General features: G+C 34.8%; 5 protein-coding genes across 5 annotated transcripts; all 5 read right to left on the reverse strand.

Annotated features, from left to right (window-relative positions):
* Positions 1-5059: 5059 nt before the first annotated feature.
* LOC141481697 (uncharacterized) lies at positions 5060-5654 on the reverse strand. The gene is made up of 2 exons (XM_074173710.1): positions 5517-5654; positions 5060-5358 (listed from the first exon to the last, which is right to left on the reverse strand). Exons 1-2 carry the CDS (start codon positions 5526-5528, stop codon positions 5116-5118), a joined length of 255 nt encoding a protein of 84 aa, XP_074029811.1. The 5' UTR covers positions 5529-5654; the 3' UTR covers positions 5060-5115.
* Positions 5655-8636: 2982 nt separating this feature from the next.
* LOC141481698 (uncharacterized) lies at positions 8637-9276 on the reverse strand. The gene is made up of 2 exons (XM_074173711.1): positions 9119-9276; positions 8637-8935 (listed from the first exon to the last, which is right to left on the reverse strand). Exons 1-2 carry the CDS (start codon positions 9128-9130, stop codon positions 8693-8695), a joined length of 255 nt encoding a protein of 84 aa, XP_074029812.1. The 5' UTR covers positions 9131-9276; the 3' UTR covers positions 8637-8692.
* Positions 9277-14247: 4971 nt separating this feature from the next.
* Positions 14248-14881, reverse strand: LOC141481699 (uncharacterized). The gene is made up of 2 exons (XM_074173712.1): positions 14725-14881; positions 14248-14541 (listed from the first exon to the last, which is right to left on the reverse strand). The coding sequence occupies exons 1-2, from the start codon at positions 14734-14736 to the stop codon at positions 14299-14301; spliced, it is 255 nt and encodes an 84-aa protein (XP_074029813.1). The 5' UTR covers positions 14737-14881; the 3' UTR covers positions 14248-14298.
* Positions 14882-19849: 4968 nt separating this feature from the next.
* On the reverse strand, positions 19850-20460 carry LOC141481700 (uncharacterized). Its single transcript, XM_074173713.1, has 2 exons — positions 20327-20460; positions 19850-20143 (listed from the first exon to the last, which is right to left on the reverse strand). Exons 1-2 carry the CDS (start codon positions 20336-20338, stop codon positions 19901-19903), a joined length of 255 nt encoding a protein of 84 aa, XP_074029814.1. The 5' UTR covers positions 20339-20460; the 3' UTR covers positions 19850-19900.
* A 2808-nt stretch (positions 20461-23268) lies between these two features.
* On the reverse strand, positions 23269-24073 carry LOC141481653 (uncharacterized). The gene is made up of 2 exons (XM_074173567.1): positions 23753-24073; positions 23269-23569 (listed from the first exon to the last, which is right to left on the reverse strand). The coding sequence occupies exons 1-2, from the start codon at positions 23762-23764 to the stop codon at positions 23327-23329; spliced, it is 255 nt and encodes an 84-aa protein (XP_074029668.1). The 5' UTR covers positions 23765-24073; the 3' UTR covers positions 23269-23326.
* Between the last annotated feature and the right edge of the window lie 748 nt (positions 24074-24821).

The raw sequence follows: 24821 nt of genomic DNA on the forward strand, positions 1-24821 counted from the left end.
ATATTTCCTACTTATTCACCAAACTCAAACAATTTTTTATGCAGTTGCAGTTTCGTAAGAATGTATCATCTTTTTCACCAGCCGATTTCCTGGAGTCTTAGAAGTCCACTAGATACTCTTTAAGACAACAAGAGGATTCCTTCGAATTCTTGGGGTTGTTTTTGAATACCCTTCGTGAGCAAAAAAATAGCAGAATCAATACTCCTGATTGCTCTGGTTCCTTCATTCATTTGGCCAAAAATAAGCTCAAATATCTCACTTTTACTTTCAAAATCAATGGTGACCAATACAATAATTTGACAAGATATTCAGGCAATCTGAAATTGATGAAAATGGAAACAAAAATTGGATTTATTATAAAGATATTAAATTTCACGATGAGCTATCGAATCCTTTAAAAAAATTTAATAAACAAAAATTCCATATTAATTTATTGTTTGTATAGATATATTATCTGATGAGTACATTTACGTTCAAGTTGATAATGATATATATGTGTGTATATGTATGTATATTTGTATTTCTTTTCTACTTTAGTTCTGATTTCTCATTTTTTTGTTTGCTCTGTTCGTAATCAGTTATGTTTCAGTAATTGTTTTGAATTATTGTTTTTTTTTTGCTATAAACATTGTATGTTTCTTGGGAAAATAAATTATTATTATTATCATTTATACTCGAGGAAAAAATGGTTGGATATAGAAAAAGTCATCACGATACATGTTCAATTCAAACTCCTGATGACACAGCTATTCAACTGTTTCAGGAAATGGAGTTTTAGTAGCTATGGTACATATCACGAACGTAATAAATGGAAAAGTTCCATGTAAACAGTAAACAATTTTTTTTACGGTTATTCAGTATAACTGAATAACTGTTTTTGGTTTTTGTTTTGGAAAATATCCTTCAGCAACAATTTTGATTAAAATGGTTTTTGAATAAATATAAACTGAAATGTAGCATAGTGTTCACAGAATGAACGAATGTCATTGACATCAATTTGTTATGAAATACCCTTCATAAGTGTGATATACAGTATCCATACGCAATATTTCTAATTGATATGCAGGACGCCTAGGTCCTTGTATGACTGAGCATATTGTGAATGCTTTGGTACGTGATAACAAGTTCAACCCAATTTTTGATTAGGTTTTCATAATTTGAATAGGGATTTCTGCAGCAATTTCTTCATGAAAGTGTCCATTTGAATTAATGTATCAGTGAGGATGAAACGACTGTTTCTCATTTCTTTTTTGATCAACATTTTCAATGATTTGCTCTTGTAGAAATCTTGTTGTACGTTAACTTTTCATGGGCAAACCGTTTCAAATTGAAAATGAAGTTGACTCGACAAAAGGGTTCCTTTGAAATGAATCACATTCATTAATTCAACTGAATGAATTCATTGTTTTTCGGCATTCAGCAAAGAGGTCACATCAGCTTTCCATTATCGAAAAACAAGCACAAGCACGTCGAGAAGAGTATTGCATTTCTGGTGATTGAGAAAAGTGCCTATTTTTTTATTTACCGTTTCTACGCAAGACGTTTCAGTTTTACTTTTATCAGCTTCTCATGGGTTTTTGTGTTTCCTCAAGTTGAATTATTTGGGAAATTCATACTCAAAATTTTCCTATCATTATGTCTGGAGAATTGGTGATAATAAATAAATATTACGAAATAAAAATATCAAAACATTCATCTCTCCCAACGTACCCATGCAATAGGTTCTGTCAAACGCCTGCCGATGAACAACTACTATCCTGACCAATACCACACTGGACATTGAATTGTATGCGACAGATATAGAACAATTACAAAAAACAGGTATGAAAATAAGCAACATGCAACACACTCAATACTCATTTTTCCATTCTTCGGAATTATTATGATTTCTGTTTAGAGTAGTTGTACATGAGACATTTCTTCACCGCTTGGGGCTTTGTTCAAGAGATGAAGCTGGCACACAGCTGTCGGATACTTCCTGCACTGACGAGGAGTAATACTTCGAAACCGGTTTGTAGGTGACATACTCGATTGATTTTAGCATGGTTCTGCTGCTGGATGAACAAGAAATATTTGAAAGATTACTAATATTATGAATGTGAAAGTTTGTGAGGATGGATAAATTTATGTATGTATGTTTGTGGTTCTTTCACGCCCAAACGACTGAACGGATTTAGATCAAACTTCATATGAATACAGCTTATACATCAGAATGTATATATAGGAGTGGTTTGAGCAATGAAGCGCCATCGCCTAGAACTCGGGCAGACGCGTGAGGGCAGACGTCGCTTACGGTTGTGTTAGTTTAACGAATTTCTTTATAGGTGACATGCTTCGATTCTCGAAGACATTCGTTATTTAGTGCAATTGGCATATTTTTTCACTGTATTTTTAAAGTGAAAATGTGAATTTGTTTGAAATGGACTGTCACGAAACGCAATGTGACAAACCAAATTCTACGCGGGCGAAGCCGCGGACAACAACTGGTCTTGAATAAATATCTGTCGAATATGTCTAGCGTGGTATTAGCTGGGAAAGTAGTTTTTATCCGGTAGGCAGAATCTACTGTGTAGGTACGTTGTATGTATCTATGCAGCTCTCTTTGATACAGTCTTCAGAATCATTTTGATTTTCGTCCAGTGAAAATAATGCGAAACAGTACAATTTGTATATTCGAAAAATATTTTAACAATTCATGAAATCATACCGAATGCATATTTTCAGAAAAATATTTATTTGAAAGGGAAGTGATTTCAGCCATCTTTCATCAAAAAGAGAATCAGAAGTGGTTCAGAGATCTACTGAAAGCAACAACTTCACACAACTTAGTTTAGCTGCATACTACATCAATGAAGATAATAATTAAAATTGTGGATCGAAAAATTTTGAATTGAGAGAAGTGAAGTTTTGCGATGTTTTTTCAGGCTTGGTAGTTTCTCGATAATTACATTGTTTACTCTCTAATAGTAACGCAGTTTGTTGTTGTCTTCGCTCATAATATTCCAACGGAAATCCACTTCACAATTTATTGAGGCGTGTTCAATATGCTTTTGTATGTGGAAACACATGTTACGGTTTCTTGCACTGTTGAGTGAAAATGTCATAACGAAGTGTTATTTGAACATGTTACAACAAGTTTCAATTAGTTTTATCTCATATGATAGGTAACTGTTATTTTAACATTCATAATAGTCATCAACAGTTCAATTTCAATGAATACACGAGGGGAAACGGCCCAGGCGAAGCCTTCTGGCTTACAGAGACAGGTTTGTCATCAGTACCACACCGTCAGCGGCCACGGAAATGCTTCTAGGTCTACCTCCTCTTCACATTTTTCTGGAGAGAGAGGCTAGATGGACTAAATACAAATTTGAGCACATTGCCAATTGCACAAACCAATTTAATGCAGAGTGCAACAGACTGTTGGTTGATACTGGAAGTCACACCATTCTGGGAATGATCTCTGACTTCATCTCTCCAACTGTCAACTACGAACTGCTTCATGAAGTACTATTCCCGAGTAGAGACGACTGGAACCTCCGGGAGAAGGAAATATTGAAGGCAGATAGTTGTTGGTTCACAGATGGATCAAAAACACCTTCAGATTCTGGTGCAGGTGTTTTAAGTCGCAGACTCAGGACAGAGATATCAACCTGCCTAGGAACCTATACGACTGCATTTCAAGCGGAAATTTACGCTATTGAAGTCCATACAAATATTCTGGGACAGTCAAGCGGCGTTGAAAGCTCTTGGCTCCTACCAAGCAACGTCTAAATTGGTAGTAAATTGCCAAACACGACTCTTCTCGATAGGAAGACTCAACAAATTGTCTCTGGTCTGGATTCTTGGCCATACTGGCCTGGAAGGTAATGAGGCTGCTGACTCCCTTGCAAAGGAGGGTGCGGCAAGCAGCTTCATCGGACCAGAATCTGTCATTGACATCACTTTAGGCTTTGCCAAACAAACATTGAACACCAGGATTGGCCCACTCCAAGGCGTTCATTCACCCTTTGAAGCTTGATACCAAACAGTTGCTGGGTTTATTTGGTCGAGTGTGAATAGGTGTGAGCCACAATAAGCCCTTGTGGGTTGCGGTGGAGAATCGAATAGTCCCACTCACTTTGGACCTAACACAAGAGATTTCAGTGAAGAATCACTTCAAAGGTAGAATACGTCATACAGTATGTTCAGTAAGTTCATTTTCTCCGAATACCTATCATCAGTCTGGAAAATACTGGAAAATAGGCAACGTTGTGCATGATTATATATAGGGTCTCGGCAGGAAATACTAGACCAAGTGGGCACAGATATTTTATACATAAAAACAGGCTGAATTTATTCATGAATTTTCCAATTTTCCATAATATCTGTTTTCTCACTACAAGTTATGAAACCCTAATATGCAGTCGAAGTGCCAAAGCTGCTCTATATCATAGTGAGTTAATCCTTAGATTCTTATTTACTGTTTCACCTACACAGAAAAATGAACAGCTACATTTTTTTGTAGTGAAACAAGTACACATCGATGTCGAGGTTCGAAAAATTTGACTTTCTATTGAGACTTTCGAGATGAGTGAAGTAAAAGATGGTGATGAAAAAATCAAGAAGAAATACGTAAATTTGTGAAAAATATTCAATTTCTGAATTTTCATCCAGAAACTGATCAAACTTTGTCGTTTGTTTCTCCCTACATCAAATTGTTCGACAATATTATGACGTTATAGTGCCGCCATATCGAATATGAAGAAATTAGCTCATACGCCTCTATTTTGAATAAAAATAGCTACGTTTACAGAATAATTTTATGTCCCATTGAATGGAAATAGAAAGTTTTATTCAAAATTCTTCACTTGAGTTAATTTTTGGATAATCCTGTAAAGGATTTCATTGAATATATTGGCTTCGACGAACTATATCTACAATCTATAGGTACTTAACATTTTTCACCACACCAACAACTTAATGACATCATGTCCAATGATTTCGTTGTCACCTGGTTTATATCTGGTAACCGTTGTCGTCGTTTTGTAAGGATATTCATAATTCAGATTGAAACAAATTATATCAAACCAACATGTTTATTTCCATGAATTAGCAATCATTTCAGAGGTGATTTCACAAAACTACGTAAGATCCAGTATAGGGGGAATAGGCCGTGTATCCAGCAGAATACACAGAGGGAGCCACATAACCAGCATACGCCAAAGGAGCAGAATAGGCAGATGTGTAGGCAACAGGAGCAGCTACAACAGGGGCTGTGTAGGCAGCAGCAATCAGACTGGGGTCAGCTTTTGGATCAGCTTTAGCTTCAGGTGCTGGAGAAGCCACAGCAATGGCAAGAATAGCGGCAAAAATACACTGAAATAAAATGTCAATTGTTTAAATATAATGTTGTGGAAAACATTCGAAAGTTCCCTTTTCCAATATGGAATAATTCAATCCGGAGTGTGATATGTTGATCGATGGATTAGGTTCCATAAATCAACAGATTATATCTCATGAAAGTGAGTACTTACCAGTTTGAACATTTTTGGTTTGTTGTTGAGGAATGAGCACTGCAACTTAATAATTTTATCAACTGTGTGCTGTGGAATATATACTATTGGAATGATGACGTTTTTTATCTGAGTGTGGTTGGTTCAAATGGCTCAATGTAGAGGTTGAATCGTGGTATTGTCTTACACGCGTACGCATTACTTGATTAGGATTCAAGAATGCAGTTGCTGAAATAAGTACTTGGAAAATATCTGATTAATATTTCGCATCACTTTCATTTTATTGGTGAATTGTAAATGGTTAGATAGGACACAAGTTTAAAAATAAATTCTCTGGAATCGCACTAAAATTATGAAGTTCACAAAATACGTGTAATTTATTCCAAACCTATCGTGAATCAAATCAAACTTTTTCAAAACTGAGAGGAGTCACTGAATGGATTACATTTGTACTCGTTTGGACAATTCCTCAAAAATGAATTTGTACGAGTATAATCATTGCTGTACTTTTTCTCAAAGACGAAACATACCTGGCTCATTGCACAAATTAGAGGTTTTCCTGCATGAAATTTCCTAATTTTTCGATAGCTAGGAGAGGCTTTTCTTCAAAAAGCAATTATGAAGTAATTGAAGGAAATGAAAAGCTACAAAAACTATCTGGAAGATGAATTAACCAGGTATAAAGAGTGGCGATGACTATCCTTTTACGGAGAAACCTGAAAAGAACAAGCCAACGTAGACGCCATCTACGAGATGGACGAAAGACTCAATCACAAATATCAAGGATGAACAAATCCATCGAGTTGCCTTGTAGTGAGAGCTGCAGTGAAAGACAGTGAAGATATTTCATATGGTGGTACATGTCGAAGTTTGACTTTGCAACTGATCGCCTTGGGGAGAATCGTTCAGTTTTGATATTCGGTGATTGAGTCTTCTGTCAATTCCAGAGATGGATCACAACTGCTTTGATTTCAGTATCTTTACTTGTGATACACTGTTTGGAATCTTTGGTGTAGTAATGAATATCACTGGAGTTTTTTCCCAACACCAAATCAATCACCAAGAGATCATGTTCGAAAGGAAGATTAATCTTTCACTTGAAGATGATCACATGGTGATCAAAACACGTATCGAAGTGTTGAAATAACGATTTGGTGTTAGAGAAAAACTTCAGTAATATTAAGTATCTTGTTTCAAGAAGTGACTGTTACTGTTGATTTTGTGATAACTGTTATAATTTTTGATGTTTCGTAATAGTTGTGGCTATTATCTGTTTTTTTGAAGGTTTATCCGACTGGCTGATTCACAAAATCATCAAAAGTATTATTATTTTCAGGATCAATTCTAATGAAAAAAAAATTGTACCCAAAATTTTGTATTGTAATATGATTCTATACATCTTCAAGTCAAGCTGACAAAAACCCTTCTGAGATTTCTAAGATTTCTGCCTTAGTGCGGCAAGCCGGTATGATTTTAAAATGAGAGAGTAGAGAGAACATCATTCCACCGAGGACTCCAATGTTCAGAACAACCACATTAGGCTTATTAGCTCATATGAGCTTGAGGGTGGGGAACGAATAGTTCCAATAAATTCGGCACTTCTCGTTCTCCACAACGAATTCAGTATCCCCGGAGCGTTTGGGAACACCGGCGTCTCGCCAATACCGTAATGGTAATATAGCACTATTAGGGCCGCCTTATGTCGATGGATATAGGCCAAGACCGCATATGCTGGACATGCTGATAGCAAAGACATTAGGGTCTCGGGCGCCTCGCAGCAGGCACTGCACCTTGTGTCAGGAACCTCTATACCCATCACGCGACTGCTGTAGACTAACTTGTTGGAAACACCATCCTGGTAAGCCATGGTGAACTCCTCAGTTACCTATTTCAGCCCACTCGACCTGAGAAAAGCGAACGTCAGTCGCTTTAATAAGCCAAGGTTATTGAAGAAGACCCCATGCATTGGCTTATCCTTGTGTTTCCGCAGAAGTAAGGTGATCTATGCGGCTTTCATCTGAGCTTTTTGCTGAACGGGTTCCAACTCGGTGACAGAGTTGTGGTCACCTCGTTCAGTGTCGAAAACTATACCGAATTCATCAGCTTCTCGGGTAGCTGCCCTAAAGAGAAATACTCACGTCTTTACAGGCTGTATGTACGTATCTATTATTAGTATTATTTTTTCACCGTAGTGTGTGCTGGTCAGTGCGCTGGTCTGCGAACCAACGGTTTGCAGACTCAATCAATGTGTGGAAAAATTAGGTAAACATTCTTTGAATAATCAGATGAACTGCTGAATAAGAAAAATGGACAGTTCAATTTCCATAACTTTGCACATTTCAGTTGATCTCAATTTCTCTCAAAAACAAATACATGTTTCGAATGAAATGATCGATTATTTTTCATATAAAGTTTGTCAAAGAATACAAAAAAGGATTTGTTTATAATATTGGGTGGAAGGCGTAACAAATCAGGAGGTGAATGATAGTTTTAACTTCTCTGACGGCACCATAAGTTTTTGAGGTGATATATCATATCTAAAGTATGCGATATATCACCGTTGTATATTTCAGACCCCGTGGATAGAAAAAGAAGTGCTTGCAACCAAATCACCCCAGGTTTATTTCTTAATTTAAGAAATAGATTTGTGAAACGACTTCATTCCCATCTGGAAACGTATATAAGACTACTAGTTACTTTGGAACAACCAATTCGATTCCCAAAAGCAAAATGATGATTGGATTTTTTGTCAATTTTTAATTTGTTTTTGTTTTATAATTTCATGATTTGTATTTTGGAAGTGTTATTCCTTATTGAACATGTTCCACAATTGACACAATGACTACATAATATATCATATCATAGAAGAGCTAATTTTAAATTCGATCAAATGGCAATAAAGAGTTCTTTCAAAATTCCTCCACTCGAGTTCGGATAACAATGTATACATTTTTCATTGTATACATTGTTTCATTGAAAATATCGGCTTCGACAAACTATATTTTCAATCCATACTTAACATTTTTCACCTCATTAACAACTGAATGGTACCAGATCCAATGAATTTGTTGTCACTCGGTATATGTCTAGAAACCGTCGTACTGGTTTTGTAAGGATATTTATGATTCAGATTGAAACAAATTATATCAAATCAACATGTTTATTTCCATGAATTAGCAGTCATTTCAGCGGAGACTTTACAAAACTACGTAAGATCCAGTATAGGGAGAATAGGCCGTGTATCCAGCAGAATACACAGAGGGAGCCACATAACCAGCATACGCCAAAGGAGCAGAATAGGCAGATGTGTAGGCAACTGGAGCAGCTACAACAGGGGCTGTGTAGGCAGCAGCAATCAGACTGGGGTCAGCTTTCGGATCAGCTTTAGCTTCAGGTGCTGGAGAAGTCACAGCAATGGCAAGAATAGCGGCAAAAATACACTGAAAGAAAATGTCAGTTGTTCAAAAACAATATCATGAAATACTCAAAAACATTTGAATGTTCCCTTTTCCAATATAAAATAATTCAATCCGAAGTGTTATCTGTTGATCAATGAATTGCATTCCATATATCAACAGAATATATTTCAAAACCCTTCGGATATCATGGAAGTGAGCACTTACCAGTTTGAACATTTTTGGTTTGTTGTTGAGGAATGAGTTCTGCAACTTATAATTTAATCAACTGTGTGCTGTGGAATATATACTATTGAAATGATGACGTTCCATTCTGAGTATGGTTGGTTCAAATGGATCAATGTCGAGGTTGAATCGTGATATTGTCTTACACTCGCACGCAATACTTGATTAGGATTCAAGAATGCACTTGCTGAAATAAGTACTTGGGAAATATCTGATCAATATTCTGCATCACTTTCATTTCATTGGTGAATTGAAAATGGTTAGATAGGACAAAATTTTTAAAAAAATTCTCCGAAATCTTACTAAAATTATGAAGTTCAAACAAGACATGTAATTTATTCAACCTCTATGGTGAATTATACCATGACGTGTGTGTTGATTCAATTTTTATTTGCCTCACTGATACGTTTTTCGTGGACGGGATTGAATCAAATCAAACTTTTTCAAAACTGAGATGGGTTTCTGAATATATTGCAATTGTACTCGTTTGGACAATGCATCGAAAGTGAAATCGTCTAATCACTGCTGTACTTTTTTTCAAAGAAAATACTGAGCTGGCTCATTGAAAAAATTAGAGGTTTTCCTGCATGAAATTTCCTAATTTTTAGATAGCTAGGAGAGGCTTTTTTATAGAAAGCAATCATGTAGTAATTGAGGGAAATGAAAATTTACAGAAACTATCTGGAAAATGAATAAAACGGGTATAAAGAGCGGCGGTGACAATCCTTTTACGAAGAGACCTGGAGAGAACAAGCCTGATGAATAATGATGATGGCTTCTTTCCCTACGTAAACGCCATCTACGAGTTGGACGAAATACTCAGTCCTCGAATTTCAAGGATGAACAAATTCATCGAGTTGCCTCGAAGTGAGAGCTGCAGTGAAACACAGTAAAGAAATTTCGTACGGTGGAATATGTCAAAGCTTAGCTATGCAACTGATCAGCTTGAGGAGACTCGTTTACTTTTGATATTCGGGAATTAAGCCTTCTGTCGATCCCAGTGATGGATTACAACTACTTGATTTCAACATCTGGTTTCAAAAAATAACTGTCACAGTTGATTTTGTGATAATTTTTATAGTGTTCGATATTTCGTAATGGTTGTGATTATTGTTTGTTTTTCATAAGTTTTTCGATTGGCTAATTTACAAAATTATCGAAAATATTATTATTTTCAGAAACAATTCTGATGAAAAAATTTGTCTTCAAAATTTTGTGTTGTGAATGATTCAATACATCTGTTAGTATGTGTCTTTTCTATAAACACTCATTTCAGAATGATCTATACGTTCTATTCCATAATAAGATAAAATGATCAACCAAACGATTTTCCATCATGTCCCAAAATTTCACCGAACATTTGCATTTGTTGCCAAATTAGATAAATTGCAGAACGATTTCCTCTCGACCAGATATGAATAAAACATCAAATAACTATGATAGATTCATTTTGGAAATGAGATCAAATTTCATTTCATTTCCATGGGCTCCCAACACAATTATTGCTGAGTATGGTGAAATAATCATTGATTTATAAAAAAAAAAATGTTACTTGGGGTATTGTTTCAAAGACATACAATCGTCATGATGAAATGCAAAAACCAACAGTTTCTTTTATAATATTTTGAGAATAATAATTCTGCCACTGAACTATAATAATAAAAATGGACAATAATAGGAAAGGCGGTACCATAGCTTTGCAGACTCAATCAATGTGTGGAAAAATTAGGTAAACATACTTTGAATAATCAGATGAATTGCTGAATATGAAAAATGAACAGTTGAATTTCCATAACTTTGCACATTTCAGTTGATCTCAATTTCTCCCAAAAACAAATACAATTTCCGTATACAATGTTCGAATACAATATTCGATTATTTTTCATATAAAGTTTGTCAAATAATACCAAAAATGATTCGTTTATAATATTGGGTCAAAGTCGTAACAAATCAAGAGGTGAATAATAGTTATACCTTCTCTGACGATTTTGAGGGGATACGTCATATCTGAAGTATACGATACATCACCATTGTGTTCAGATACCGTGGATAGAAAAAGAAGTGCTTGCAACGAAATTACCCCAGGTTTATTTCATTATTCAAAAAATGGATTTGTGAAACGACTTCATTTTCAACTGGAAACGAATATGAGACTACTAGTTACTTTGGAACAAACAATTCGATTCCCAAAAACAAAAAGGTGTTTGATACTTTGCTAAAAATTGGTAGTCTGATGTTTTTTGAATTTTGGTCAATTTTCAATCATTTTGGATTTGTCGGGTATAAACTAACAGCTATTAGTTCTGCTTGCTTGTTTCATAGAACAAACATTCTTGTGCAATCTCGTTGATGAAGTGCGTGATTTGTTGAGTATCATGATATTGTTTCGTGACTCATTTCAAACAATATGATCAAAAAAACTCACGGTTTTTCTTGATGTGTGAAATAATTTGCTAAACGAAACTGATCAAACTACGTCGTTTGTTTCTTCCTACATCGAGTTATCCGACAAAATTGTGCCTCCATATTAAGTTTGGAGAAGACATAGCTCCTACGCCTCTATTTTGAATAGAAATGGGTAGGTATATACCGTGTGTTCCACATTTTATGTGACAGGCAATATCTGGTTTGTTAAAGGAGATACACAAAAATGTTTCATACAAAAGTTTTAGGAGTTCATGAGAGCTATATTTTGATATAATACTTGAATATACAGGGTGTTTGGTGTAGGTGCTACAGATCAAAATTCCATTTTTTAAAATAGAACGCCCTGTATATCATTACACATTCAGATGCTACGTTAAATTCTGATATCATTTCATGTTTGGTTTTTGAAATTCGGTTACGGCGTTGTTGAGTTATTGCTTAAAATGTAAAGTCTTGAGAACGACTATTATTTTTTTAAATATATCATACAATTATTCTCTCTGCATCAGATCACATGAAAATTAGTCAAAATTTTGGGTGTTCGAAGTAATGGTTTCAATTTTGAGTTGTGGAATTCAGTCAGGAATCATTTTGAATATGAAACAATTGCGAAATTGAAAAAGGTGTATTCGAAAACAAATCTTTAATTAATAACAATGTAAATAATATAACTTGATAAATCATTTCATAAGAATGTTTGGTACCTAGAAATAAGTCATAAAAATTGTTCAAAGTGATGCCCATTAGATATTATACAGGCTTCGAAACGTCGAATCACTTCTCTCGTACAAGTCGCTCTTATAATATCAGGCGTAATATCACTGCACGCTAGTCGAATTTTCATTTTCAGATCATCCACATTCAAAGGGGGAGTAGTGAAAACAATATCTTTTAAATAACCTCATAGGAAAAAATCAAGCGGTGATAAATCTGGGGAACGAGCCGGCCACCGAATTGGACCCTTATTACCAATCCATCTATTTGCGTACGTTCTATCCAGTTATTCAGTAACAACCTGTGAATTGTGAGGAGGAGCACCATCTTGTTGCCACCAAATTCCTTGTCGTTCTGCTATGGGAATATCTTCCATCAACTGGATCAAATCATTTTCTAGAAAATGTAAATATCGCAATCCATTGAGATTTTCATTGAAAAAGTAAGGTCCTATGATGCGGCCATTGAACAATCCACACCATACATTAATACCCCAAGTAGATTGAAAATTACTTTCGCGGACCCAGTGGGGATTTTCTTGAGACCAATAGTGACTGTTATGTCGATTCACAACTCCATTATTATGGAATCGCGATTCATCGCTCCACAAAATTTGACTGAATATGTTAGGACTTTCATGTAATATTACCTGAATACAAGCAATGAATTCAAGTCGTCGTTCAAAGTCCGTGAGTTTCAAACCTTGTATCAACTGAATTTTGAATGGGTGGTATTTATTTTCTTTCAGAATTCTCTGTACATTAGATTTACTCACACCGACTTCTTCTGCAAGAGTACGGATAGAAACATGTGGATGAATAATAATATAAGCCAACACATTGATCTCTAAATCTTCAGTTCTAACAGATCTCGTATGATGACGATGCTTTATAGTAGAAGGAAATGACCCAGTTCGCAATTTTTCTACAACTCTCGAAAAAGTCATTCGTGACGGAATGGGTCTGTCTGGAAAACGTTCTTGATATAGACGTTGTGCTTGACGGCAGTTTTTCTGACATTCCCCAAAAATCAATAACATATCAATGCAATCACTTGGACTAAACGCGAAAGGCACACTGGAGTTTTCGCACAAAGAACACAGTTACTGTTTTGCAAAGAATCACTGAATCAAACTGACAAGTAGATACAATTCAACAACATTTGTTACTATGGCATCAACAAGCATAAGCTACTTGATGAAATTGTGCAATATAAAGCAATTCACCCTCAAGTTAGTCACATTCTCAAGAATTTCAATATTATATTCAACTGATATCGATATCGTATCGTAGAGGTGAGAATAATGGTTTGTATTCAGTAGTAGTCTAGTTCAATTTAATAAAAGATATAGACTGGATTCGTGTACGAGTAAATAAGTTTTTTTGAAACTTTATATTTAAGGAAAAGTGCAATAATTCAACAACGCCGTAACCGAATTTCAAAAACCAAACATGAAATGATATCAGAATTCAACGTAGCATCTGAATATGTAATGATATACAGGGCGTTCTATTTTAAAAAATGGAATTTTGGTCTGTAGCACCTACACCAAACACCCTGTATATTTAAAAATTATATCAAAATATAGCTCTCATGAACTCCTAAAACTTTTGTATGGAACATTTTTGTGTATCTCCTTCAAAAAACCAGATATTGCCTGTCACATAAAATGTGGGACACCCGGTATGTCACATCGTTGAAAAGATAATTTTATATCCGATTAAAAGGCAATGAAGGGTTCTAATGAAAATCATTCACTTTCGGATAACCATGTATAGATTTTCAAGTGTTTCTTCATTGAAAATATCGGTTTCGACAAACTATACCTTCAATCCATGCTTAACATTTTTCACCTCATTAACAACTGAATGTCACCAGATCCAATGAATTTGTTGTCACTCGGTATATGTCTAGAAACCGTCGTACTGGTTTTGTAAGGATATTTATAATTCAGATTGAAACAAATTACATCAAATCAACATGTTTATTTCCATGAATTAGCAGTCATTTCAGAGGAGATTTTACAAAACTACGTAAGATCCAGTATAGGGAGAATAGGCCGTGTATCCAGCAGAATACACAGAGGGAGCCACATAACCAGCATACGCCAAAGGAGCAGAATAGGCAGATGTGTAGGCAACAGGAGCAGCTACAACAGGGGCTGTGTAGGCAGCAGCAATCAGACTGGGGTCAGCTTTTGGATCAGCTTTAGCTTCAGGTGCTGGAGAAGTCACAGCAATGGCAAGAATAGCGGCAAAAATACACTGAAAGAAAATGTCAGTTGTTCAAAAACAATATTATGAAATACTCAAAAACATTTGAATGTTCCCTTTTCCAATATAAAATAAATCAATCCGAAGTGTTATCTGTTGATCAATGAATTGCATTCCATATATCAACAGAATATATTTCAAAACCCTTCGGATATCATGGAAGTGAGCACTTACCAGTTTGAACATTTTTGGTTTGTTGTTGAGGAATGAGTTCTGCAACTTATAATTTAATCAACTGTGTGCTGTGGAATATATACTATTGAAATGATGACGTTCCATTCTGAGTATGGTTGGTTCAAATGGATCAATGTCGAGGTTGAATCGTGATATTGTCTTACACTCGCACGCAATACTTGATTAGGATTCAAGAATGCACTTGCTGAAATAAGTACTTGGGAAATATCTGATCAATATTCTGCATCACTTTCATTTCATTGGTGAATTGAAAATGGTTAGATAGGACAAAATTTTTAAAAAAATTCTCCGAAATCTTACTAAAATTATGAAGTTCAAACAAGACATGTAATTTATTCAACCTCTATGGTGAATTATACCATGACGTGTGTGTTGATTCAATTTTTATTTGCCTTACTGATACGTTTTTCGTGGACGGGATTGAATCAAGTCAAACTTTTTTAAAACTGAGATGGGTTTCTGAATATATTACATTTGTACTCGTTTGGACAATGCATCGAAAGTGAAATCGTCTAATCACTGCTGTACTTTTTTTCAAAGAAAATACGAAGCTGGCTCATTAAAAAAATTAGAGGTTTTCCTGCATGAAATTTCCTAATTTTTAGATAGCTAGGAGAGGCTTTTTTATAGAAAGCAATCATGTAGTAATTGAGGGAAATGAAAATCTACAGAAACTATCTGGAAAATGAATAAAACGGGTATAAAGAGCAGCGGTGACAATCTTTTTACGAAGAGACCTGGAGAGAACAAGCCTGATGAATAATAATGATGGCTTCTCTCCCTACGTAAACGCCATCTACGAGTTGGACGAAATACTCAATCCTCGAATATCAAGGATGAACAAATCTATCGAGTTGCCTTGTAGTGAGAGCTGCAGTGAAACACAGTGAAGAAATTTCGTATGGTGGAATATGTCAAAGCTCAGCTATGCAACTGATCAGCTTGAGGAGACTCGTTTAGTTTTGATATTCGGGAATTAAGCCTTCTGTCGATCCCAGTGATGGATCACAACCACTTGATTTCAGTATCTGGTTTCAAAAAGTAACTGTCACAGTTGATTTTGTGATAATTTGTATAGTGTTCGATATTTCGTAATGGTTGTGATTATTGTTTGTTTTTCATAAATTTTTCGATTGGCTAATTTACAAAATTATCGAAAATATTATTATTTTCAGAAACAATTCTGATGAAAAAATTTGTCTTCAATATTTTGTGTTGTGAATGATTCAATACATCTGTTAGTATGTGTCTTTTCTATAAACACTCATTTCAGAATGATCTATACATTCAATTCCATAATAAGATAAAATGATCAGCCAAACGATTTTCCATCATGTCCCAAAATTTCACCGAATATTTGCATTTGTTGCCAAATTGGATAAATTGCAGAACAATTTCCTCTCGACCAGATATGAATGAAACATCAAATAACTATGACAGATTCATTTTGGAAATGGCATCAAGTTTCATTTCATTTGCATGGCCTCCCAACACAATTATCGCTGAGTATGGTGGAATAATCATTGATTTATAAAAAAAATCGTTACTTGGGGTATTGGTTCAAAAACATACAATCGTCATGATGAAATGCAAGAACCAACAGTTTCTTTTATAATATTTTGTGAATATTAATTCTGCTTCAGAACTATAATAATAAAAATGGACAATAATAGGAAAGGCTGTACCATAGGTTTGCAGACTCAATCAATGTGTGGAAAAATTAGGTAAACATGCTTTGAATAATCAGATGAATTGCTGAATATGAAAAATGGACAGTTGAATTTCCATAACTTTGCACATTCCAGTTGATCTCAATTTCTCCCAAAAACAAATACAATTTTCGTATACAATGTTCGAATACAATGTTCGATTATTTTTCATATAAAGTTTGTCAAATAATACCAAAAATGATTCGTTTATAATATTGGGTCAAAGTCGTAACACATCAAGAGGTGAATAATAGTTATACCTTCTCTGACGATTTTGAGGGGATACGTCGGATCTGAAGTATACGATACATCAACATTGTGTTCAGATACCGTGGATAGAAAAAGAAGTGCTTGCAACGAAATTACCCCAGGTTTATTTCATTATTCAAAAAATGGATTTGTGAAACGACTTCATTTTCAACTGGAAACGAATATGAGACTACTAGTTACTTTGGAACAAACAATTCGATTCCCAAAAACAAAAAGGTGTTTGATACTTTGCAAAAAATTGGTAGTCTGATGTTTTTTGAATTTTGGCCAATTTTCAATCATTTTGGATTTGTCGGGTATAAACTAACAGCTATTAGTTCTGCTTGCTTGTTTCATAGAACAAACATTCTTGTGCAATCTCGTTGATAAAGTGCGTGATTTGTTGAGTATCATGATATCGTTTCGTGACTCATTTCAAACGATATGATCAAAAAAACTCACGGTTTTTCTTGATGTGTGAAATAAGTTGCTAAACGAAACTGATCAAACTACGTCGTTTGTTTCTTCCTACATCGAGTTATCCGACAAAATTGTGCCTCCATATTGAGTTTGAAGAAGATATAGCTCCTACGCCTCTATTTTGAATAGAAATGGGTAGGTATATACCGGGTGTCCCACATTTTATGTGACAGGCAATAGCTGGTTTGTTGAAGGAGATACACAAAAATGTTTCATACAAAAGTTTTAGGAGTTCATGAGAGCTATATTTTGATATAATTTTTAAATATACAGGGTGTTTGGTGTAGGTGCTACAGGTCAAAATTCCATTTTTTAAAATAGAACGCCCTGTATATCATTACATATTCAGATGCTACATTAAATTCTGATATCATTTCATGTTTGGTTTTTGAAATTCGGTTACGGCGTTGTTGAGTTATTGCTTAAAATGTAAAGTCTTGAGAACGACTATTATTTTTTTTAATATCTCATACAATTATTCTCTCTGCATCAGATCACATGAAAATTAGTCAAAATTTTGGGTGTTCGAAGTAATGGTTTCAATTTTGAGTTGTGGAATTCAGTCAGGAATCATTTTGAATATGAAACAATTAGAAATTGAAAGAGGTGTATTCGAAAACAAATCTTTAATTAATAACAATGTAAATAATATAACTTGATAAATCATTTCATAAGAATGGTAGGTACCTAGAAATAAGTCATAAAAATTGTTCAAAGTGATGTCCATTAGATATTATACAGGCTTCGAAACGTCGAATCACTTCTCTCGTACAAGTCGCTCTTATAATATCAGGCGTAATATCACTGCACGCTAGTCGAATTTTCATTTTCAGATCATCCACATTCAAAGGGGGAGTAGTGAAAACAATATCTTTTAAATAACCCCATAGGAAAAAATCAAGGGATGATAAATCTGGGGAACGAGCCGGCCACCGAATTGGACCCTTATTACCAATCCATCTATTTGGGTACGTTCTATCCAGATATTCAGTAACAACCTGTGAATTATGAGAAGGAGCACCATCTTGTTGCCACCAAATTCCTTGTCGTTCTGCTATGGGAATATCTTCCATCAACGGGATCAAATCATTTTCTAGAAAATGTAAATATCGCAATCCATTGAGATTTTCATTGAAACAGTAAGGTCCTATGATGCGGCCATTGAACAACCCACACCATACATTAATACCCCAAGTAGTTTGAAAATTACTTTCTCGGACCCAGTGGGGATTTTCTTGAGACCAATAGTGACTGTTATGTCGATTCACAACTCCATTATTGTGTTATCGCGATTCATCGCTCCACAAAATTTGACTGGATATGTTAGGACTTTCATGTAATATTACCTGAATACAAGCAATGAATTCAAGTCGTCGTTCAAAGTCCGTGGGTTTCAAACCTTGTACCAACTGAATTTTGAATGGGTGGTATTTATTTTCTTTCAGAATTCTCTGTACATTAGATTTACTCACACCGATTTCTTCTGCAAGAGTACGGATAGAAACATGTGGATGAATAATAATATAAGCCAACACATTGATCTCTAAATCTTCAGTTCTAACAGATCTCGTATGATGACGATGCTTTATAGTAGAAGGAAATGACCCAGTTCGCAATTTTTCTACAACTCTCGAAAAAGTCATTCGTGACGGAATGGGTCTGTCTGGAAAACGTTCTTGGTATAGACGTTGTGCTTGACGGCAGTTTTTCTGACATTCCCCAAAAATTAATAACATATCAATGCAATCACTTGGACTAAACGCGAAAGGCATACTGGAGTTTTCGCACAAAGAACACAGTTACTGTTTTGCAAAGAATCACTGAATCGAACTGACAAGTAGATACAATTCAACAACATTTGTTACTATGGCATCAACAAGCGTAAGTACTTGATGAAATTGTGCAATATAAAGCAATTCACCCTCAAGTTAGTCACATTCTCAAGAATTTCAATATTATATTCAACTGATATCGATATCGTATCGTAGAGGTGAGAATAATGGTTTGTATTCAGTAGTAGTCTAGTTCAATTCAATGGAAGATATAGACTGGATTCGTGTACGAGTAAATAAGTTTTTTTGAAACTTTATATTTAAGGAAAAGTGCAATAACTCAACAACGCCGTAACCGAATTTCAAAAACCAAACATGAAATGATATCAAAATTTAACGTAGCATCTGAATATGTAATGATATACAGGGCGTTCTATTTTAAAAAATAGAATTTTGGTCTGCAGCACCTACATCAAACACCCTGTATATTTGAAAATTATATCAAAATATAGCTCTCATGAACTCCTAAAACTTTTGTATGAAACAATTTTGTGTATCTCCTTCAACAAACCAGATATTGCCTGTCACATAAAATGTGGGACACCCGGTATGTCACATCGTTGAAAAGATAATTTTATATCCGATTAAAAGGCAATGAAGGGTTCTAATAAAAATCATTCACTTTCGGATAACCATGTATAGATTTTCAATTGTTTCTTCATTGAAAATATCGGTTTCGACAAACTATACCTTCAATCCATACTTAACATTTTTCATCTCATTAACAACTGAATGGCACCAGATCCAATGAATTTGTTGTCACTCGCTATATATCTAGAAACCGTCGTACTGGTTTTGTAAGGATATTTATAATTCAGATTGAAACAAATTACATCAAATCAACATGTTTATTTCCATGAATTAGCAGTCATTTCAGAGGAGATTTTACAAAACTACGTAAGATCCAGTATAGGGAGAATAGGCCGTGTATCCAGCAGAATACACAGAGGGAGCCACATAACCAGCATACGCCAAAGGAGCAGAATAGGCAGATGCGTAGGCAACAGGAGCAGCTACAACAGGGGCTGTGTAGGCAGCAGCAATTAGACTGGGGTCAGCTTTCGGATCAGCTTTGGCTTCAGGTGCTGGAGAAGCCACAGCAATGGCAAGAATAGCGGCGAAAATACACTGAAAGAAAATGTCAGTTGTTCAAAAACAATATTGTCAAATACTCAAAAACATTTGAATGTTCCCTTTTCCAATATAAAATAATTCAATCCGAAGTGTTATTTGTTGATCAATGAATTGCCTTCCATAAATCAACAGAATATATTTTAAAACCCTTCGGATACCATGAAAGTGAGCACTTACCAGTTTGAACATTTTTGGTTTTTAGTTGAGGAATGAGTTCTGCAACTTATAATTTCATCAACTGTGTGCTGTGGAATATATACTATTGGAGTGATGATGTTCCATTCTAAGTGGGGTTGCTTCAAATGGCTCAATGTCGAGGTTGAATCGTGATATTGTCTTATACGCGTACGCATTACTTCATCAGGATTCAAGAATGGAGTTGCTGAAATAAGTACTTGGAAAATATCTGATTAATATTCCACATCACTTTCTTTTCATTGATGAATTGAAAATAGTTAGATCGGACACCAGTTTGAAAAGAAAATCTCCGTAATCGCACTAAAATTATGAATTTCACACAAAACATGGAACTTATTCAACCTCTATAGTAAATTATACGATGACATGTGTCTTGATTCAATTTTTATTTGCCGTACTGAGACGTATTTCAAGGACGGAATTGAATCAAATCAAACTTTTTCAAAACTGGGAGGAGTCACTGAATGGATTACATTTGTACTCGTTTGGACAATGCATCAAAAGTAGAATCGTATAATCATTGCAGTATTTTTTCCCAAAGACAATACAAACCTGGCTCATTGAACAAATTAGAGGATTTTCTGCCTGAAATTTACTAATTTTACGAAAGCTAGGAGAGGCTTTTCTTCTGAAAGCAATTATGTAATGATTGGAGGAAAAGAAAATCTACAAAAACTATCTGGAAGATGAATAAAACTGGTACGAACAGCGATGACTATCCTTTCACGAAGACCCCTGGAGAGAACGAGCCTAAAGAATGTGATGGTGTCTCCCCCTACGTAGACGCCATCTACGAGATGGACGAAAGACTCAATCCCCGAATATTCAGGATGAACAAAAAATCCATCAAATTGCCTTGTAATGAGTGCTGCAGTAAAATACAGTGAAAAAATTTCGTATGGTGGTCTATGTCGAAGCTTAGCTTTACAACAGATTATTTGGGGAGACTTATTTAGTTATGATATTGGGGGTTCAGTCTTCTGTCGATCGCAGAGATGGATTACAACTGCTCGATTTCAGTATCTTGTTTCGAAAAATGACTGTTACTGTTGATTTTGTGTTAATATTGATAGTGTTTGATGTTTCGTGATGGTTGTGGTTATTGTTTGTTACTTTATAGATTTCTCCAATTGGCTCTTTCACAAAATCATCGAAAATATTATTATTTTCAGGAACAAGTCTGATGAAAATAAATTTGATCACTATATTTTGTGTTGTGATATGACTCGAAACATCTATCATTTTGTGTTTTTTCTATAAACACTCATTACAGAATGATCTGTACATTCAATTTCATAATAAGATAAAATGATCAACCAAACGATTTTCCATCATGTCCTAAAATTTCACAGAACATTTGCATTTGTTGCCCATTTGGATAAATTGCATAACGATTTTTTCTGGCCCAGATATGAGTGAAATATAAAATGATTATGACATGAATTTTGGAAATGCCATCAAGTTTCATTTCATTTTCATGGCCTCCCAACACAATTATCGCTGGGTATGGTGAAATAATCATTGATTTATAAAAAAAATTGTTACTTGGGGTATTGGTTCAAAAACATAGAATCGTCTTGATGACATGCAAGAACCAACAGTTGCTTTTATAATATTTTGAGAATATTGATTCTGCCACTGAACTATAATAGTTATAATTGAAAATAATAGGAAAGGCAGTACCATAGGTTTGCAGACTCAATCAATGTGTGGAAAAGTCAGGTACACATTATTTGAATCAGATGAATTGTTGAATGAGAAAAATGAACAGTACAACTTTCATAACTTTGGCCAATTAGATCAGTTATTAGATTAATCGAAAATGCACATTTCAGTTGATCTCAATTTCTCTCAAAAACAAATACATTTTTCGAATAAAATGATGGATTATTTTTCATATAAACTTTGTCAGAGAATATAGAAAAGGGATACTTAAAATTATTGGGTCAAAGGCGTAACAAATCAGGAGATGAATGAGAGTTGTAACTTCTCTGACGGCTCCATAAGTTTTTGAGGGAATACGTCATATCTGAAGTATACGATACATCACAGTTGTATATTTCATACCCCGTGGATAAAAAAAGAAGTGCTTGCAACGAAACTATCCCAGGTTTATTTCATAATTTAAGGAATAGATTTGTGAACCTACTTCATTTTCATCTGGTAACGAATATAAGACTACTAGTTACTTTGGAGCAACCAATTCGATTCTCAAAAACAAAATGGTGTTTGATACTTTGCAAGAAATTGGTAGTCTGATATTTTTTGAATTTTTGACAATTTTCCACCATATTTTATTTGACAAGTATAAACCTAACAGCTATTAGTTCTACTTGCTTGTTTCATAGAATAAACATTCTTGTGCAATCTTGTTGATGAAGTGCTTGATTTGTTGAGTATCATATTATCGTTTCGTGACTCATATGAAACGATATGACCAAAAAAACTAACGGCTTTTCTTGATGTGTGAAATAAGTTGCCAAACGAAGGGTAATCATCTACATGGAACATCTACATGAAACTGATCAAACTTCGTCGTTTGTTTCTTCCTACATTGAGTTATCCGATAAATGCCTCCATATTAAATTTTAAGAAAATATAGCATCCTACGCCTCTATTTTGAATAGAAATGGGTAGATACATAATATGTCACATCGTTGAAAAGATAATTTTATATCCGATTAAATCGCAATGAAGAGTTCTAAGATTCATCCACTTTCGGATAACCATATATAGATTTTCAAGTGTTTTTTCATTGAAAATATCGGTTTCGACAAACTATACCTTCAAACCATACTTAACATTTTTCACCTCATTAACAACTGAATGGCACCAGATCCAATGAATTTGTTGTCACTCGGTATATGTCTAGAAACCGTCGTACTGGTTTTGTAAGGATATTTATAATTCAGATTGAAACAAATTACATCAAATCAACATGTTTATTTCCATGAATTAGCAGTCATTTCAGAGGAGATTTTACAAAACTACGTAAGATCCAGTGTAGGGAGAATAGGCCGTGTATCCAGCAGAATACACAGAGGGGGCCACATAACCAGCATACGCCAAAGGAGCAGAATAGGCAGATGTGTATGCAACAGGAGCAGCTACAACAGGGGCTGTGTAGGCAGCAGCAATTAGACTGGGGTCAGCTTTCGGATCAGCTTTAGCTTCAGGTGCTGGAGAAGTCACAGCAATGGCAAGAATAGCGGCGAAAATACACTGAAAAAAAATGTCAGTTGTTTAAAAACAATATTGTGAAATACACAAAAACGTTTGAATGTTCCCTTTTCCAATATAAAATAATTCAATCCGAAGTGTTATCTGTTGATCAATGAATTGCATTCCATATATCAACAGAATATATTTCAAAACCCTTCGTATATCATGGAAGTGAGTACTTACCAGTTTGAACATTTTTGGTTTGTTGTTGAGTATGAGTTCTGCAACTTATAATTTAATCAACTGTGTGCTGTGGAATATATACTATTGAAATGATGACGTTCCATTCTAAGTGGGGTTGCTTCAAATGGCTCAATGTCGAGGTTGAATCGTGATATTGTCTTACACGCATACGCATTACTTGATTAGGATTCAAGAATGCACTTGCTGAAATAAGTACTTGGAAAATATCTAATTAATATTCCGCATCACTTTCATTTTATTGGTAAATTGGAAATGGTTGGATCGGACACAAGTTTCCAAAAGGAATTTACAGCGATGTCGCACTGAAAATATGTAGTTCACACAATACATAGAGTTTATTCAACCTTTATGGTGAATTATACGACAACGTGTGTTTTGATTCAGTTTATATTATTTATTTTTCCTCCGTGAAAGAAATTCAATCAAATTGAACTTTCTTATGACTGAGAGGAGTTACTGCATGGATTATATTTGTACTCGTTTGGACAATGCATCAAAAGTGAAATCGTAATCGTAACATTGGCAAGACAATTCAAACCTGTCTCATTGAACGAATTAGGGGTTTTCCTGAACAAAATTTCCTGATTTTTTGATAGCTTGGAGATTCCTTTCTTCAGAAAGCAATTGTGTAGCAATTGAAAGTAATGAAAATCTACAAATACTATCTGAAAGATGAATGGAACTAATCAGCGACAGCTGAAAAACGGAAAAACAGATTTTGACAGATTTTAATATTAAGAGTGAAGAAACCTGAAGAGAGCAAGCCTGAAGAATAAAAGTGGTAGCTTCTCCCCCCTACATAGACGCTATCTATGAGATGTACAGAAGACTCAATCCTCGAATATCAAGGATAAACAAATCCATTAAGTTATTTTGTAGTGATAGCTTTTTTTCAAAGTGAAAACATAAGCACTACAGGAAAATCCTTGAGGCGTTCCAAGAGCAGTGCCTGTGTTACGGGGGCAATTCCAATATGAACCTTCATCTACAATGAGATGAAAATGATTCTATAAATATCCGACATTATGCTGCATTATTGTTTCTTGAC

This window comes from Leptinotarsa decemlineata, unplaced genomic scaffold (genome assembly GCF_025532065.1).
Source record: "Leptinotarsa decemlineata unplaced genomic scaffold, Ldec_3_MD MMD2_tig00000251_RagTag_RagTag, whole genome shotgun sequence".
Lineage (NCBI taxonomy): Eukaryota > Metazoa > Arthropoda > Insecta > Coleoptera > Chrysomelidae > Leptinotarsa > Leptinotarsa decemlineata.